General features: G+C 44.5%; 1 protein-coding gene across 5 annotated transcripts; it reads right to left on the reverse strand.

The window, feature by feature from the left end:
* Positions 1-473: 473 nt before the first annotated feature.
* On the reverse strand, positions 474-16,678 carry TVP23C (trans-golgi network vesicle protein 23 homolog C). 5 transcript variants are annotated; one of them, XM_059996984.1, is made up of 7 exons: positions 16,542-16,678; positions 13,431-13,513; positions 12,103-12,247; positions 8,080-8,169; positions 6,527-6,658; positions 1,979-2,107; positions 474-602 (listed from the first exon to the last, which is right to left on the reverse strand). In XM_059996984.1, exons 1-7 carry the CDS (start codon positions 16,551-16,553, stop codon positions 576-578), a joined length of 618 nt encoding a protein of 205 aa, XP_059852967.1. In that variant the 5' UTR covers positions 16,554-16,678; the 3' UTR covers positions 474-575. The 5 variants fall into 5 exon arrangements, with proteins under 5 accessions (XP_059852967.1, XP_059852969.1, XP_059852970.1 ...); XM_059996986.1 differs by lacking the exon at positions 16,542-16,678 and adding an exon at positions 16,430-16,448; XM_059996987.1 differs by lacking the exon at positions 16,542-16,678 and adding an exon at positions 16,156-16,174.
* Between the last annotated feature and the right edge of the window lie 1,278 nt (positions 16,679-17,956).

Here is a 17,956-nt window from a genome sequence, read left to right on the forward strand (position 1 = left end):
AACTAGTTAACACCAATAGCCCAAATTTGGTTTTTACCTGCCTGTAAACGCCTAGGATAAGAAGTTTCATCATGAAGTATATATTAAGTGTAAAATTAACAATTATTTCTAACTCTATATATAAGCCAAAGTGCTCACTCTTACCATGGAAGCAAAACCTAAAATAATCTACAGAAATAGTATGTAAACACAGAGAGTTTTGAGATAGACTAGGAACATCCTTCTTGTTCTGTGGATCAAAATGCAAAGGTCTCCATTCCATATGGGCATGAACACAAACACTTTTGTTAATTTAAGACACATGGATCTTACACGACTATGTGCATACACATATGTACACCATGAACCAAATGTTAACAATGTTTCTAGCTACACCACACCTTCAAGCCCCATATGCTAGAAAGTAAAAACTTAATATGAAAACTACTTTTCCTTTTTTTTTTAAAGTAAACTTTAAAATGGAAAAACAAACCCAACACTCCTCTTTGCAATAGGTACTGAGTTCTAAAGGTTCAGAGTCAAGACCCCCTTCAGTTGTTCCCAAAGGAAAGAACATGCAGACTCCCTCACTCTCTTCAGGAGGTCTGATCGTCTCCAGTGGTCTGCAAAAGAGAAACAACTCCTTAACACTCAAAGCTATTTGACTTAACATACCAGATTTAAAGCACTAGGAAAACATTTCGTAACTGCCAGCACAGCCAGCTACTACATTACCTGGCATCCCATGGCCCAATTACGTTAAAAATTACTGTCATGCTAGAGAAGTACAGCAATGGGTCCACCCAGATGTCCAGCAAGTCACTCGCATTTGAGCAGAGCATCACCAAGTGCCATGTAAGTCTACTGACCCTGTCCATGTATGTCAGCTCAAGGTTCAATTTCACCTGAATGCTGGTAATCGTAAGGGAAAAAAAACCTATTAAGCACACACTTGACAATTACCATGAGGTGGACCTTACCCAGCAAAGGTATACTGGGACTCTGCAAAAACCCTCAGGAGGAGAGTCATGTCCCTACAAGAATCCTCATTTTCCCTACCTCTTAACTTTTATATAAGAGAAACTGTACAGGAAACGGCACTGGATTTCAAGAGAGCTGGGTTAAGCCCTAGCTTTGCACCACTTTGTTTCTGTATGTTCCTGAGAAGTCACTTAGCCTCTCAGGGCTTTAGTCACAAACGTAATCCTTGAACCAGCAACATCAGTACCACCTGGGAACCTGCAAACACGCGACCTATGAGACCCGGCCCCAGGGCAACTAAATAAGAAACTTTGGGGGTAGGACCCCACAATCTGTGCTCTAGCCCTCCAGGAGATTCTGATGCATGTCCAAGGTTGAGAACCCGTAAGTGTCCTGTATAACGTTACCTGCCCAACCTACTGCATGAACACAAACACGAGACATCACTCATACAAAGACCTAATCAATTTCCCAAAGGTTTTACCAATTACTATTTACCTATGAACACCACTTACCCCGTGGAAAACTCCGATTTAAATCTTCATATCGAGGAACTATAGTAAAACCTATACATTCTTCAAAACCAAACCAAGTACTTTAAAACAATCTTTAACGATACGGTCTTATTATGTTTCTAACTTGTTCTTACTATAAAGCCTAAAACCATACAATATATTGATACATGCTTCAAAACTGTTCATTTAGAGCCACTGGAACTAATGGAAAGCAACTGAACTTCATCTAATTAAAAAAAGAAGTTATTATCAATGAACATTTATCCCTCTGGTTTTAAAATAATTTCAGGATATCGACAATACATTTCTGGAATGCCCTAAAAGCCTCCAAAGAGAAATTAAAATAACTTTATCGTCATCATGTCGTACTTAAATAAGTATGTCCCTTTAAAAAACTTTTTTTAAAGTACTTCATAGAAATTAAACTCTCCAAGAGTTAGAAATCTTCATTGCATTAGTCACTGACCGCATCCAAATTACCCTGACATCCAGAAAACACTTACTTGTCTTAAAAACTGCTTTCCAAGGTACGATGTAGCCATGCTGGTTAAATTCTTCCTGCTGCCCACTTTGCACCTGATGTAGCCATACAAGTTGGCCCCTTGTAGCACCACACCCATGATAACCACCGCCTGGGAGAGGGGAATAACCAACAGTTACGGGCTTGACACTGACTGACCGTCTCTCTGCCATAAACAAAACGCGGAGACTGTCTCGGGAAAGAGCAGGAAGAGGAAGCTCTGTGAAGGGGGGTTGTGGCCGTGAGACTCCCGTGCGCCCTCCCTCCCAGAGCAGACCCGTCCAATACGCGCTCTGCACCACCCAACAAGCACCCATCAACACACATGCTCTGTGCCAGCCCCGGGGGTGCAGTAGGGGGACCATTCATTCTCTAATATTTTCCATGGTTCTGTGAGTAAAGATATAAAAAAAGTAAATGAGACTCAGAAGGGGCTCAAATGTTAACTGTTTCCTTAAGAATTCCAAAAGAATGGTCAAGAGATAGATCAAGTTCAACACACTGAAAGCACACAGAGCTGAGTCTCTGCTCTATGCTACTGTGTGGGCAACAACTGGCTTCTAAGAAAGCAAACCGGTGCCTCAAGGTAGCAACCAACAGGGGTTTGCCTTCTGTGACAAGGAGATGGGGGAAGGGCGCAGAGGGGGACACAGCACTAGGAAGAAATGCACTTCAGCAGAGTTGTTTCTTCCTTGTGGCCACAATCCTATAGGTGACCCCACTAAGACCGCTAAGGATTGAGAAAAAGAAACGCAAGCCTACTATTTAAATATTATTAAAGAAAAGTTAATTAGAACAACATGAGGGGATCCCACGGTTAAATATTCTACAAAGCTTTTCTGTAAAGGGCCAGATAATAAATATTTTAGGCTCTGCAGGCCATATGGTCTCTGCTGCAAACACTCAACTCTGCCATTCTAGCCCCAGAGCAGCCACAGGCAATATGTAAACAAACAGGCAAGGCTGTGTTCCAACACAATTTTACAAAAACAGGCGTAAGGCCAGATTTGGCCTGCAGGCCACAGTTTGCCAAGCCCTGTTCTAGAATAAGCAAATGGTCTGAGTAGGCAGGAGGACCAACGGTCATCAAGCCCATCACCACAGAGAACAGTGGGTGGGGAAGCTTGAGGGACGGGATGCCCCCTTCCTGCCCTGTGGTCTTAAAACAGGAGCCCAAACCACCTTTCACCCCCCTCTCCCTGCTCTGCTTTAGGGAAGGGGAAACACTGCCAGAGAAAGACTGGGCTGCCTCCCCAGAGAGAGGTGAAGGCTCCAAGGGCTCACAAACGAACTAAAGCAGGAGGGCAGAACCACGACAGGCAACAAGAACTCCACTATGTAAGGGAAGGAGGAACCCGAGCAAGCCAGCTGAGGCAGCCGGCGGCAGGGCTGCGGTCCCCTCCTCACACCTGCGCCTTCAGGCGACCAAACCGCAGCTCACAGCAGAGCCCAGGTGTCTCAGACAACAAGGAAGGCAGGCAAGGAGAACTCACCCACACGAAACCAACATAAAGAGAAGGTCTGGACAGAGCTGCCACTGCAAACAGGAGCAAAATGGGGAGGGGAACAGGGAAAGGCAGCTACGCAGAACCACAGCAAAAAACAAAAAGAAGAAAGGAACACAGTATGCAAAAGGCAGACGAAGAATCATTCTAAAAAGAAAGAGAGTCCACCAAAATAAAAGCATTCCTGAAGCATTGCTCACCCTACAGAAGAACCTAAAGACAAGAATTCAAAGAGAATGAAGGTAAGACAAGACACCAGAAGGAGTTGAAAACGGAGCTGGCAGAGCTCAGGAAACGCAGAGAAGCCCTTGCTAAAGCAGCCCACTCCGCTCTCCCTGGCACTCTCCACTCCGTTACCGTGTGTCACCTTTCTAACAACCCTTATTTACTGTCTGTCTACACTCTGCTCCACTAGAAAGTGGTGCTATCGGAGCAGTCATCTTGTTTATCAGGCCCTTATTCATATCCCCAGCGCCCAGGACAGCTCTGGTGTATGGCAGACTCTTTTAAAAAGATGTGCTGAGTGAATAACCAGAAAAGAAAAGATGAGAGACGAAAGCATTTAAGATGGTAGATGAGAACAGATAAAAATGATCCAACACAGAGGTAACTGGTACCTCAGAATCAGAGACACCAAAAACACAGAACATAAATAAATGTAAAGACAACAGAAGATAATTTTCCTGATTCAAAGCAAAACCTGTGCCTGCATATTAGAGGGGCACAGTTTCCAGAAAAAGCAACACAGAAAGATAAACACAAAGACAATCTGGTTATGTATGCTATTTTAAAACTTCAAGAATGATTAACAAAAATTATTTGTCCAGGGAGAAAAATAATTCACTCCCTTACATGGAGGTTAAGTAAGCCAGGCCTCAGATTTCTCTACAATATTTAATATTAGAAAATGAGGAAGTAATGTCTTCTAAATGGTGAGAGAAAAAAGTTGTGACCCAAGAATATTAACTTAGCCAATTCTTTATTCAAGAATAAAGAATCTTTTTTCAAGAATGAAGAAATAAAGAATTTATTCAAGCATAAAGAGTTTATTCAGAAAGAAAAAAGAAAAGTTTATTCAAGAATAAAGTCAACAGGCTCATATTCTTAAACATGACAGAGCCAAAGGAAAATAACACCCACAAGTTTTTTGAAAAAAATCACCCAACAATGAAATTCAGCCAACCAAGAGGTAAAGGAGAAGCTGCAATAAAAGGACTGAATCAATTTATTTAAAAGTAGATCAAAGACTGAACAACCAGTAACAAATATCGTCTCAAAAGGTAATTATTATAAACCTTGACAACAAAAATAATACTGGAACAAACAAAGCTCAGGCATAGAAAGGGAAGAAACAAAGGAGGGAATATAAGAGTGTTTATTTCATTCCCTTTCTAAACAGTCTCTAAGTCAATAAACAGGAGTAACTATATTACTTAAAATAACTAAAGTAAGACTACAACCAACAAAAATCCAGAAGTGGAAGGTGGGAGGAAAGGTGGGAGAAGGCATGAATGTTAACTTTACATCTTTCACGGCAGGAAATCAAGACATTAAATACATTTCTTAATTCATGAAAGAGGGTATGATCCATGAAATGCATGAAAGAGGGTTATGTGATACAGATAACTACTAGAAAAACTAAAAACAGAAAATAAACCTTCCAAATCTCAAAAGGGAAAGTACTATGTACGTGTATGCACAAAGGAAAAGAGAACCTATACAGCGAACTAGACAAGGAAATATTAAAAACAGGAGGAAAAAACACAATTAAGGCCAAAATACATCTGACACCAATATGTATTAAGTGACATAAAATCAATTATTAAAAGAATAAGACACACAGTTTGGGCTAAGTGACAGATTGTATTTTCCAAACATGGTGGCAATTGTATCTCCACATGCTCTTCTAGAACCTTCGTACTCCCCCATCAAGCTGTAGAGCCTAATTTCCATTCTCCTGAATGTGGATGGGTGCCAAAAGTGATGCTGTGACTTCTGAGGCTAGGTGGTTGTCATGGGCTGAACTTTGTTCCCGCAAAATGTATATGTTTAATATATATAATCCCAGGACCCCAGAATGTGACTGTATTTGGAAACAGGGTCTTTAAAGAATTAAGGAAAAATAAGGTCACTAGGGTGGGCCCTAATCCAATATGATAGGTGCCCTTATAAGTAGAAGAGATTAGGACACAGACATGTACAGAGGGAAGACCACATGAAGACACTGGGAGAAGACAGTCAACAAGCCAGAGACAGACCTCCAGAATTGGGAGAAAATAAATTTCTGTTGTGTAAGCCACCCAGTCCGTGATACTTTGTTATGGCAACCCTAGAAAACTAATACAGCTGTACAAAGTAATACAGCTTGTGAGCTAAAACACTCTCAACTGGAGCTGTGACCCTCCAAGTAAGCTGTGACCCTCCAAGTCTAACTGCCTCATATGAGGCCACCAGACTGTAATGAAGCCCCAACCAGCAATGTGCAAAGACCGCATTGAGAGGCCATGGGACCCCATAAAGAGGAGAAGCCTCAGCGGCCCCCAGCCACTGTCTGACCACAAGTACAAAAGATCCCAAGCCAGAACTTCCCAGACAAGCCCTTCCCAAACTTCTGAACCAGTGAAACTGTGAGAGATCATAAAATGACTGTTGCAGTAGATAACCAGAACAGGTTACCTACCAGTATTTTCAGAAAAGACCACTCTGTTAGTTCCAAACCAAGCTAAGCACGTTTGGAGTATACTGACCATCCCCGACCGACAAGATTATGTGATACACGTGGTAATCACTGAAAGATGGGCTAAATCAAATTCTGCTCAGCACTTGGAGAACTGGTGAGATGGAGTCTTTCACGGGACTCTGCTCTCTGTACTTAGAGAAAAGCAGAGCTGAGAAACCAAACTTGGGAAATACATGATGAAGCTGCCTACTCAAGACGGGTCCCTGATGTTAACACAGGTGCTGCTTATTATGACTGTCCACCAGCCACCTTAGCGGGCTACTGACAGCTCCACACTGATACTCACCAACCACTTCACTCTGAAGGAGAAGAGGGCACTAAAGGCAAATATCACCCACAGCACCGGACAGGCAATGAGTCCTAACCAGAAGATTCTTGATTCAGCCTCTGAAACAGTTTTACTGTCTTGAGGAGAGGCCTACAAAAGAACATGAATTTAATAACCAACGTTCTGTGGTATTTATCAGCAAAAAGTTTAACATTTTTAATGAAAAACCCCTTACCCTCAAATTCAAATAAATTAATACAGACAACCCAAATCCCAAGTTAGAACTCCTACCCCCCGCCCCACAATCTCCCTCAAGCAAAACAGTAGATCTACCACTACTGTAATTTTTGGAACTGGTCTTAACATACTTTGTTTTAAATCGAGAATGTTTCATTTTCAGGGCAGAGTGGACAGTTTGTCATCACCCAAGACAGTAAGGGTGGCCTCTGATAGGCTTCTAGTCAATCCTTCTTGCACTTATACTGATTATTCATAAGCAAGCTTTGAAAGATGCCTTCTTAGGTGAGGATTCAGGAAATCAAGGCTATGTTCATCCTGGAGACTAAAAGGTCCATCAGGGTCCACAGGAAGAAATGCAGTCAAGGGATTCCGGACAATGACCAGAATGTCTCAGCAACACCCAGGAATTTAAAAGGGCGCCGAGTGGTTTCCAAGGTAGATTTTATAATATAAAGGACTATGGGCTCACCGAGCACAATGCTGCTTTCTGAGGAGTCCTAGTCAGGGCCCTAACAAGCAGAAGCAAGCAATTTAATCGGTGCTGTCTCCAGGAGTTTTGTCCTCTGGCTCCCAAACTGATTTCCACTACAGATAAGCAGGCTAACCCAAAACAGAGCAAGGTCCCCTAGGGCTTCTGAAGGCACAGCCTGAAGAACAGACTGCTCTCTGCTTAACTCAGATTTTCTATCCAGCTGCAAACCTCCTCTTTCTTCCTCCTGAGTACGACTGGAGGAGGACCCCGGGGGGGGAAAGACAGAGGGAGCCACTGGAGGGAGCTACACTAGGCAAGGCACACAGGGACCCCAAACAGAGACCCTTCAGCAGCAGCCCCTGGGAGCCAGCTAAGCACGCGGCATAAACCCTGAGCCCAAGCCCTCTCAGGGTTCTTTCCTGGACACGCCCTGTTTCCAGTCGGAACTAAAGAGAAACACAAGGCAAGTTTAGAAGGCCATCTGGTTCTGTGCTATACCATGCCAAGCGACCCGGGGCGGTCCCTTATGTGTAGATGCATCTGAAGTGTTTAGGTAATTGACCCTTAAATACTCAAATGTATCTACACGTTATTTTTTTTTTTCAGTACGCAGGCCTCTCACTGTTGTGTCCTCTCCCATTGCGGAGCACAGGCTCCAGACGCGCAGGATCAGCGGCCATGACTCACAGGCCCAGCCGCTCCGCGGCATGTGGGATCTTCCCGGACCGGGGTACGAACCCATGTCCCCTGCATCAGCAGGCGGACTCTCAACCACTGCACCACCAGGGAAGCCCTCTACACATAATTTTTTGAATGACGCTCAAAAAACCCCACAAAAAACAAAACAAAGGCAGTTTACCTTCCTGGACTCAAACACCCAATGGCTTTTTCCATCTTCATCAATATGATTCCACCAGCGCAGGCCAACCATTAGTCTACCTGTGACATTCTGGTAAAGATTAATATATGCACACACATTTTAAAAACATTATTTACAGGTCTATCATAACATCATATCTTAGTGTAACAGTTCACAAACAAGAAATCATCAGCTTTCCCGCCATGATATCCAATTAAAGACCACTACGTACCAGGCCTGGACAAAAGAGTAAATAAAATGCCATGGCAGGCCCCACAGGGGCAGAGGTGACAGGGTCAGCACACCCATAAACATTACCCTTCTTTTCCCTCGCGAACTCTTGTCCTTTCTCCAGTTCCCTAATGTGTTTCTAAACCCCTTGCTCTTTAGCTCCTGGGACCTACTTTTTCCTATATATCCTGACCACAGCTACATATACTTTATAACTATGTATCTCTAAAAAAGGTTATGGACTGAATACTGTGTCCCCCCAAATTCATGGGTTGAAACTCTGCCCCCACTCCATCACCAAGTGATGGTATCAAGAGGGGGCCTCTGGGAGGTGATTAGGATTAGATGAGGCCATGCGGGCGGAGCCTTTGTGAATGGGATTAGTGTCCTCATAAGAGTCAAGAGACAGCTTTCACCCTCTCTCTGCTCTCAGTCATGTGAGGATACAACGAGACATCAGCAGTCTGGAACCCGAGGAGGGCCCTCACCAGAGGCCGACCATGCTGGCACCCTGACCTTGGATTTCCAGCCTCCAGGACTTGGAAAAATAAATTCCTATTGTTCGTAAGCCACCCAGTCTCTGGTATTCTGTACAGCAGTCCAAACGAAGACTATGGTTATACGCACTGACCTTCATTCAGTACTTGAAATGCACCAAGCTCTTTCCCTCTTACTAATGTAACAAATTGCTTTGATAGCTTTCCTAACATAATGAAATGAATACAGAAGAGAAGAAGAGGAGGAGCCTTAGAGACCAAACTTCATTTTGTAGAAACGCTACCAATCAAAGGCTAAGCAAAAGAGAAGAGCTGGCAAAGAAGACCGAGAACAGCCAGAAGTCTATTGTAGTGGCACTTTCAAATAACAGCTCTTCGAATAGTCTCAAACTCCTCCATTTTCCCATTTTCCAATTCTTTACTTTGTTTTTGTCATTATTCGTTTATTTTCCGAATTTCTCTCAAGCTTATTATTTTTGTTTTTGAAACTTCTAGACCTCTAATAAAAGCCTTTTGTCTATTGTTTTTCCTCTGAATTCAGCTTTAGACACATTTCAAAAGTTTGAATGTAGATGTTCATTATCATTAAGGTATAAATAATCTATATTTACAGTTTTTATTTCCTTTTTGCGCCAAGATATTTAGCAGAATGGCTCTTTTTAAAAATCCCAATTTTGACAACCATTTTTTTTTTATTAGTCTCCAGTTCTGTGGTACTGGACTAGAAAATGTAGCTGCTTTGGGCAATTTCTTTGGATTTTCTTCATAGTGATATTTAGTCAACTTTTGTAAATGTTCCACAGGAACTGAACAAGAAGGTATTATGCCTCTACATACAGATTTCCAAATACTGCTATGGAAGTGACCTTGTTATTTCATTCAGATCCTTCAAATCTTACGTATTTTTGGTTGCTCTGATCTGCAAAGACAATGGTTTGTTAGACTTCTATCACAAGTGTTCCTCCATCTTCTCTAGTATTTCTAGTAGTTTTTCACTATAGTTTGATGTGATGTCTTTCTGTGAATGATCCTCACTGTGACTCATCAACTGACCTTTCTTGTTCCACTGAATGCTGTCTTACTCTCATTTCTGCTTTGTCTGATAATAATATAACGTCAAGTTTCTTTTTGTTTGAATTGGTCTTATGTTATCTTTGCCTTTACTTTTTCTAATGTTACAATTATAGTTAGATCTTTTGGGTTGGACTTTGATTTTTGACCAAATCTAAGAATTTTTATCTTTAAAAAGAGGGTTTAATCAAATTACATCTACAGCTGTAACTAATGTGCTACTGCTCCCATCCCCTTGCACTCTGCCCTATGATATTTCAGGTTCCTGGACGCTTGCTTTGCTCTCCTTCTCTTGATGTTTTAGTTGCTCCTGTCTTCTCCAATGTTGTGGAAGACACACAATGTTTTAAATTTTACTAATAGTTACCATAAAAATTTGAAAACAACTATTTATTCTTTTTTTTACTATATTTCTCAAAATAAAGAATAAGACAAAAGCCCCATATAGGTTATAACATTTAAGTTCTTTTCATTTTTTAAATAACTTTATCTTATTTATCTCTTATTTTTTTAATAATTATCTCTTCTTTTGACAACTGCCTTGAGATTTACAACTACGACACACTGCTGTTCTAACTACATTCAGAACCCTGCACACCCCCTTCCCCAAGTCCATTTAATAATTTCCCCATTCTTGACTTCTTAATTTCATATCTCAATTGTCTGCATATCTGTAAGTAATTCTGCCACAGATGAAAGGGTATTTTTTAAGCCCTTGTTTTAAAAAAAAAAAATGTTATCAGAAAATATACTTTCTGGCCACATTTTTTTTTTTTTTTTTTTTTTAATTTGGTCATGCTGCGGCTTGCATCCCGGTATCTCAGTTCCCTGACTAGGGACTGAACCCAGGCTATGGAGTGAAAGCCCGGAATCCTAACCACTAGGCCACCAGGGAACTCCCTCTGGCCACATTTTTTAAAACTCTAAACCCACAAGGATCTAATTATATAATTTTTGGAAATTACCAGGAAGACTGACTGAAGGTGGTGTTCTATTTGGCTAAGCAGAAATTACATGAACAACAAAAAGAAATGTTCCTCAAAACGAAACTGTGACCTGGATACAGTAAACACTTTAGAGCATAAAGCAACAGAAGAAATTCAAAGAAATACAAGGCAAAGAAGACTGTACAAAAGAAAAGACTACAGGAAACAGACCTTTGTAATCTTTACTCTCAGCATTTTGTGGCCTATGGAAACTGGCCACCACCAAGCCAACCACTTCTGATATCTGTAACAATCAAAAGATCTAAAAATGGCTGTGTTGGTGGACATGAGCAGACCTGTAACATCTTACTGGTTTTTGAATCAATATACATACCTCAAATTCCAAAAGTAGCTTTTGCCTTTTTTTTTTGCCTTCAATTTTTCCCCCTACTATTTTATTATGAAAATTTCCAAACACACAGAAAAGTCAAGTTTTACAGTGAATACCTATCACCTAGTGTCTACATTTAATATTTTACCATAGTTACTTTATCACATGCCCCTCTATCTATATACCTATCTCTCCATCCATCCATCCCTCTACCTACCACTGCCTCTGAGTTTGAACCATTTCTTACACTCTTTTCTATCCCCTACAACAGGATCCCTCAGCCTCAGCACTAACCACATTTTGGGCCGGATGATTCCCTGATGTGGGGGGCTGCCCTGTGTGTGCACCTTAAGATATTTAGCAGCATCCCTGGCTTCTACCTGTGTGATACCAATAGCACACTTCCCCCACCCCCAGTTGTGACAACCAAAGATGTCTTCAGATACTGACAAACGAACGTCCCCCTGGAGGGCAAAACTGGCCCTGGCTGAGAAACACTGCCCTCAAGCTCAAACAGGAGCCTTTGTAATGGGCGGTACTTGTAATGGTGGACAAACTACCCTGGGGTCTTATCTAGAAATCATACACGGCATAGCCGGAGGTGACCCTGAAGCAAAACCAGTGGTGAGGATTAGAAGCAATATGTGTAGTCTGTAGCTGCTGGTCACATTTTTATTTGTTTAACTTTAAAGCTGACATAGGTTAACGTAAAGCACAGACAAGTCAGTAAACCTACACGTGATCTGCCACAACTGGCACTTTGACACAGGTGAGGCCTAAGATAACAAAAAGATAAATTAACACCGATCGGAAATGTTAAGTGTCATTTTTTTTTTTTTTTACTGTTTACACGTCATTCAATCTCATCATATAAATACGATTTTAAAATAAAAACAATCAAACCTACCTTGACTGCCCAAAAGTCACATGACAACAACAAGATAATTGTCACCATACAGGCAATAAAGCTGCTGCTGAACAATTCACAGAGAAGATAGACTATAATTGCACTGACTCGAAAGAATAAATGGAAAAATGATGCCACTGGGTGTCTGAAAACCAAAACATAATAAAAGATATGCAATTACATTTACAACAGGTACTGCAGATGTAGATGAAAATGTTTCAGCCAAAGCAGAACCATGCAGAGTCTTGCCAAAATAAAAGATGACTTGAGGAAGAAGCAAACCGCCTACCTCTCTTTTTTCATAAGTCCCATTATTTGACTAGGCCCTGCTGTCACAGAAAATACACTATGTAAACGTGACTTTAACAACTCATTGATTATATACTTTCACAAAATATATAACAAGAAACTTTACCAAGCTTAGAGGAATTAGGAAACTACACTCTTAGGACTGACTCCTATTTTCACATGTCTAAATATCATGCCCTCAGAATTTCTAGGCCCTCAGAAATCACTTCAGGCGTTAAGACAAAGTGACCACCAGGCATAGTTGCTGTTTTAACAGCAGCTTCGTTGTGATATAATCCACACGCCACACAATTCCCCTATTTAAAGGGTATAATTCAGTGATTTTTGGTATATTCACACAATTGTGCAATTATCACACCATCAATTTTAGAACTTTTTCATGACCCCAAACATAAAGCCTATACCCATGGGCGGTCACCCCCCCCACTGACCCCAATCCCACCCCTCTCCAGTCCTAGGCAACCACTAATGTACTTCTTGTCCCTATAGATTTGCCTATTCTGGACATAAACAAAATCATATAATACATGGTCTTTTGTGACGGGCATCTCTCACTTAGAGATGTTCTCAAGGTTCAGGTAGAATTTGATTTCATCAAGTGAATTTCTTTAGCAATAACTAAGTTTGGAATAGAAAGATATTTGGCTTGATATTCTCACATTAGTTGATACAAAAGACACAATTCTGAAATTTGCATAATAAATCAAAATGTAATATATCTACAGAAACTATCTAAAGAAATGGTGCATTCTTGGTACAAAAGTCAGAATTAAAAACACCAGTGTTCAAAAAATTGGATTTGCAGATTTGAAAACTCAGTATTGAGTAAAATGCCATAAGTCAATTATTCCCAGGGAAAACGTGAGATGTCACCTCATATCAGACTAAAGAGCAAAGCAGCAATACAAAATATTCACCAGCACATCACAACCACTCTGCCCCGAAGCCCGTCGCTGGCACCAGGCGATGGACAGAACAGCACCAGACACTAACCCGAGTCTTGTAACTTATCGTCGTACCTGATTTTAGATTTTTTTGATCTACCAGTTGTCTCCTCTTCTGCATCAAACAGTGAGACATCTTCAATGTCATCATTACTGTCCTGATAGGAAAAGCAAATATTCATGAAGCAGAATGAAACTCCGTATTGCATGCCTACTACATGCAAGGCAGCACGCTAGTCAATACGGAAGATGACGGTAGGACACGGTCACGGCCACCTGGAACTCACAGCCTAGGGAAGGGGCGAGGTCAGTTCCCTCCCCCAACCCTGATCACCTGGCCAAACCCCACACGGCAACCCAAGCACCTGCCGTCTCCATCCCACCCAAGAAGCTGCCAAGCGCAAACTCCATGCAGCCACCCTCAGGTGGCTCCCAGGTCAGAGCAGGCTGAGGCTGCCGAGATAAACTGTCTCTGGCTCCTCCACAAAACCATCTGACTGCAGCCCTGTTTTCCTGACCCCTTCTCTCAACTCTGTCCCTTTTTCTCCAAGGCTAAACCAGCTACTTGTAGTCAGAATCCCTTCTCTTCCGGCCTCCTTGGGGGCGTGTTCCATCACTCTTCCCCTTTATTTACAGTTTCCTGTATCTTCAGGTCTTTCTGGTGGATCTTTCTCATCAGCATACAAGCTTCTTCAGGTGTCCTTTACAGCGTGAAGAGATGTTTTAAAGTCCTGATGCTGAATCTCCCTTCTGTCCTCTACTTCCCTTCCCTCCTCAACCTCAGGTCTCTAAGTGGTTCGCACCTCAGCTCACTGCAACTCACCTGCAGCCTCAGTCATGCTTCACACCTTCACAGTGCCAGCCCCTCCCCACTCACCTGCCATCTCTGGTCTCACCCCCGCTCTACTCCAGCCCCTCATTACCCGGAGTATCTCCCTAAATGGAGAGTATACCATGTCACCCCCCTGCCCAAACTGTTCAGTGGCGCCCCTCCCTGTACAGGATAAGACTTAAATCCCTCAGGCACAGCAAACCAGAGCTCGCGACAGCTCAGGACCTGATGCCGTGCCCACCTCCCGACAACGCCCCCTCCCACTGAGCACTGCAGCAACGCTGTTAACTACCTGCTCTGGGAAAACACTTCGGGCCCTCCCACCTTTCTGCCCTTCATGTTTTCTCTACCCAGAAGCTCTTCCCTTCCCCATCCCCTATGAAGCAGACCATCAGGCAAACGCCAAATCATCTTCCAACTTTCAGCTCAAATACTGCAACGGCTGAGAAACTTGCCCTGAAATCCCCAGGCATCCCCCCTCCCACGTCCCCACAGCACCTGGGCAAATCTCCGCTTGAACAATTATCTCGGGATAGTCTTACTGCAAGTCTACTCCTCCTACCTCCTCCTAGACTCCAAGCTACCGGAGGGCAAGTTCCGTCCCTGCATTGTAATAAATCCTAGTGTCTAGCCGAGCACCAGGCCAGGTGCTACAGTATTCGTGGAAGGCATGAGCTAATAAACAAAGAAGCAATCACCTACGACACGTGGCAGACTGTGGTCAGTGCCAGAAGTAACCTGAGCGCAAACAGGAGCAGATGGAGGGACGGGCTGTGGGGAGGCTTCCAGGAGAGTTCACCCGCTGGGCCTCCCTCTGGCCCCTTGACTAGGTATCTGTTCACAGGCACAGAAGTGGGAACACACAGAGTACGTATGGAGAAAGCCCTCATAGTAAATGAAGGTGGAAGAGTGGAGGAACAGCTGAAGCTAGAAAATGTAAAATGGATTCACATCTATGAGACCAGTGGTCTCCACCTTGGCGACAGGCTAGAATTCTCTGGGGGTACTTTATTTAGGCAAGAGGGGATGGAAACCAGTGCACAAGGAGAGGGCTCGACTTAAGAAGGCAGCACCGGGACTTCCCTGGCTGTCCAGTGGTTACGACTTCGCCTTCCAGTGCAGGGGGTGTGGGTTCGATCCCTGGTCAGGGAGCTAAGATCCCACATGCCTCGTGACCAAAAAACCAAAACATTAAAAAAAAAAAAAGAAGCAATACTGTTTTCGCACAAATTCGATAAAGGCTTTAAAAATGGCCCATATCAAAAAAAAAAACGCAGCACAGACAGTGCAGTTACATAAAACAAAGGCAGAGTAAACAGGAGATTGAGGAAAGCTGGAGATGGCAGGCGGTGCGGACACCGATGGCTTCCACCTTCTCAGTGAAACAAGCAGCAAGGCTAGGGGCTGAGAGCAGATAAGGAAGAAACGCTGAAGGTTTGAGGGAGAAGCCCTCGAGAGCAGCCTAGGTGGGAGGGAGAGGGGGCTACGGAGGGGGCAGGGTGACGACTGCCTGGCGGCCCTAAGGGCTCGCTTCAGGTGCCTGGCCACACGCTTAAGTGGGAACAGTCAGTGCTGTTGTTTTTCTCCAGCCTCCTTCAGCCGGGGCGCAGGTGCAGACCATCACCGGATTTTCCCCACTCAGGTCACCTCCCCGGAGCGGTCCTTTCCGACACTAAATCCCGAGGGCGTCCTATTCGCAGACACCTGCTATCACATCACCCTGGCTCTGTGACAGCCCTGTGAAAACTACCTTCAGTCTTTAACTTATCTTGCCTCCCCACTGCCGGCACCCTCCAATCCTCCCTCCGATTCAGGGCAGGAAATCGTCTGTGCGATTCGCAGCCCTTCCCCGGGGCCTAGCACAGTGCTTGGGCCACAGTAACCCCTCAAGAGGAAAAGACGCCTACAAACGCTAACTAAAAGTGTAACTTTTTTAAAAATAGGAAGAAACTACGAAATGATTCTTACTAATCTCTGGTCCTACACGTGAGGGCTGTAATTAGCTCGGAGGGGCAGATGCAGTCACGGGAGTGGACCAGCCACCTCCAACGCTGCTGTAACAGCACAAACTTGAACGCAAGGCCGGGGGGGGGTCCCCTAATCCCACGTGCGGGGTGGCGGCCCCCCTCCCCTCGCCCGGCCACACACGGCGTCTCCGCGGCCGCCCGGGCGCGACCCCGCGCCTCTCACACCCGCGCCGGCCCTCAGCGCAGCCCGGACCCCGGCCCCGCCCGCCGCCCACCCGCTCCTCCTCGGGCTCCGGCAGCGGCCCCGGACGCTCAGCACGCGCCCCTCAGGCCCTGCAGGCCCCGTCCAGCCGCCGCGGCCCTCTCTCCGCGCCAACAGCCCCTCACCTGCTGCAACATGGCGGCCCACGCCAGCCCCACTTCCGGGAGCCACGTCAGCGCCGCAGCCGCGGGCCGGGGACCAGAACAGACGAGGCGGGGTCACTACGCGCCTGGAGGAGCCGGAGTAACAGCGGCAACCCGACCCCACTTCCGCTTCCGGGCCCTCAGGGGCGTAGCAAGTGGGGGCGGGGCGATTCGGAGTGGGAGGATACGGGCGGGGCTAGAGAGTGGGCGGGGCTAGAGAGTGGGCGGGGCGGGGCGAGAAGCCAGGACTCAGGTTGGGGCACGGGCAGGTCCAAGCAGGAGAGGAACGTAAAAGATGCTGCTTTAGGGACTTCATGGTTTGTTGCCTGGAGATGTTGCTGCCGCCTACAGAGTGTCATTCCTCTAGTGTGGATGTCCTGAGGGCAGGGGTGGGGGTCAGGGACATGATTCCATAGTTTTCATTTCGTTTGAGTGTTTTACGATGACGTGTAATTCCGTACAGGATTACTTTTGTACCTTAAATAGTGGAAGCAGTTGAAGAAATAAATGTCCTCCTGCGAAGGGGTAAATGTTATTAAGAAGAACTAGGCAGGAGGACCCTAAATATGGCGGGTCTTATTAAGGGAGGAAGGTAGACCTGGGAAACAGTAAGGAGAGAGGCTGAGAGCGTGGGCCCCGGAGTCTGAGCCCCCTGGGTTTGAGCCCGTCTACTCCACTTAACCAATTATCTAGCTAACATCTATGTGTCCTTCCCTTCCAGGGTCCATACCTACTCAGTAGATGTTATTCTTATCACGGTTTTAAGTTTAGCCGCGAATATTGTGATCTTGCCCCTTGAAGGAGCTGAAATTCAGGGACTTCATGTCATCTTTGAAACTGTGATTATAACAATATCCTATCTGCCCAGCGTGCTGTCAAACTGCTGTTGGAAGGCTCATGGAATAATGTGTAGAAGCACGTTTCCTTAATTGAAGGGATTCTTTCCATTCAAATCACAATTTTTACATGGCTATTTGCCAGTGCTACTTTAAACCTGATTTCCTAAGAATGGAGAAAAAATTCTCCAGGGAGAGAAAGCTTGGCAAATGATGGTATTCCTGCACCTGGAGGTGAAAGCGAAGGCTGGGAACAGGTGGCCTGTGCATCTAGCCTACCCATGCCAGGGTTTTGGTGGCCCACTCAGTGTGTGGGTTGTGGAGTTTTGTGGGGTTGGTGTTTTGTTGTTTTGTTCTGCATTCTGCTTCAAGGGTTTCCATCCTACGCCATGCTGAGCTACTGAGTAGGAGCTACCCCCTTCACATGGGGCTTGAGCTCTTTGATGGGCCACAGCCCCTATGCTGGGCTGCTCACATCTAAATCACCTGCCTGGCCCCTGACACCAACCTCAGCAGGCTTAAGTAGCAACCTCAACACACATGATATTAATGTAGAAAGGA

The sequence above is a fragment of the Delphinus delphis genome, chromosome 19 (genome assembly GCF_949987515.2).
Source record: "Delphinus delphis chromosome 19, mDelDel1.2, whole genome shotgun sequence".
NCBI classification, from domain to species: Eukaryota; Metazoa; Chordata; class Mammalia; order Artiodactyla; family Delphinidae; genus Delphinus; species Delphinus delphis.

Coding starts and splice junctions, on each gene's coding strand:
- TVP23C (XM_059996984.1), bottom strand. Junction 8,170..12,102: donor GTGACTTTTGGGCAGTCAAG/GTAGGTTTGATT, acceptor AATCTTTACCAG/AATGTCACAGGTAGACTAAT. Junction 6,659..8,079: donor GGGTGTTTGAGTCCAGGAAG/GTAAACTGCCTT, acceptor GTTCTTTTGTAG/GCCTCTCCTCAAGACAGTAA.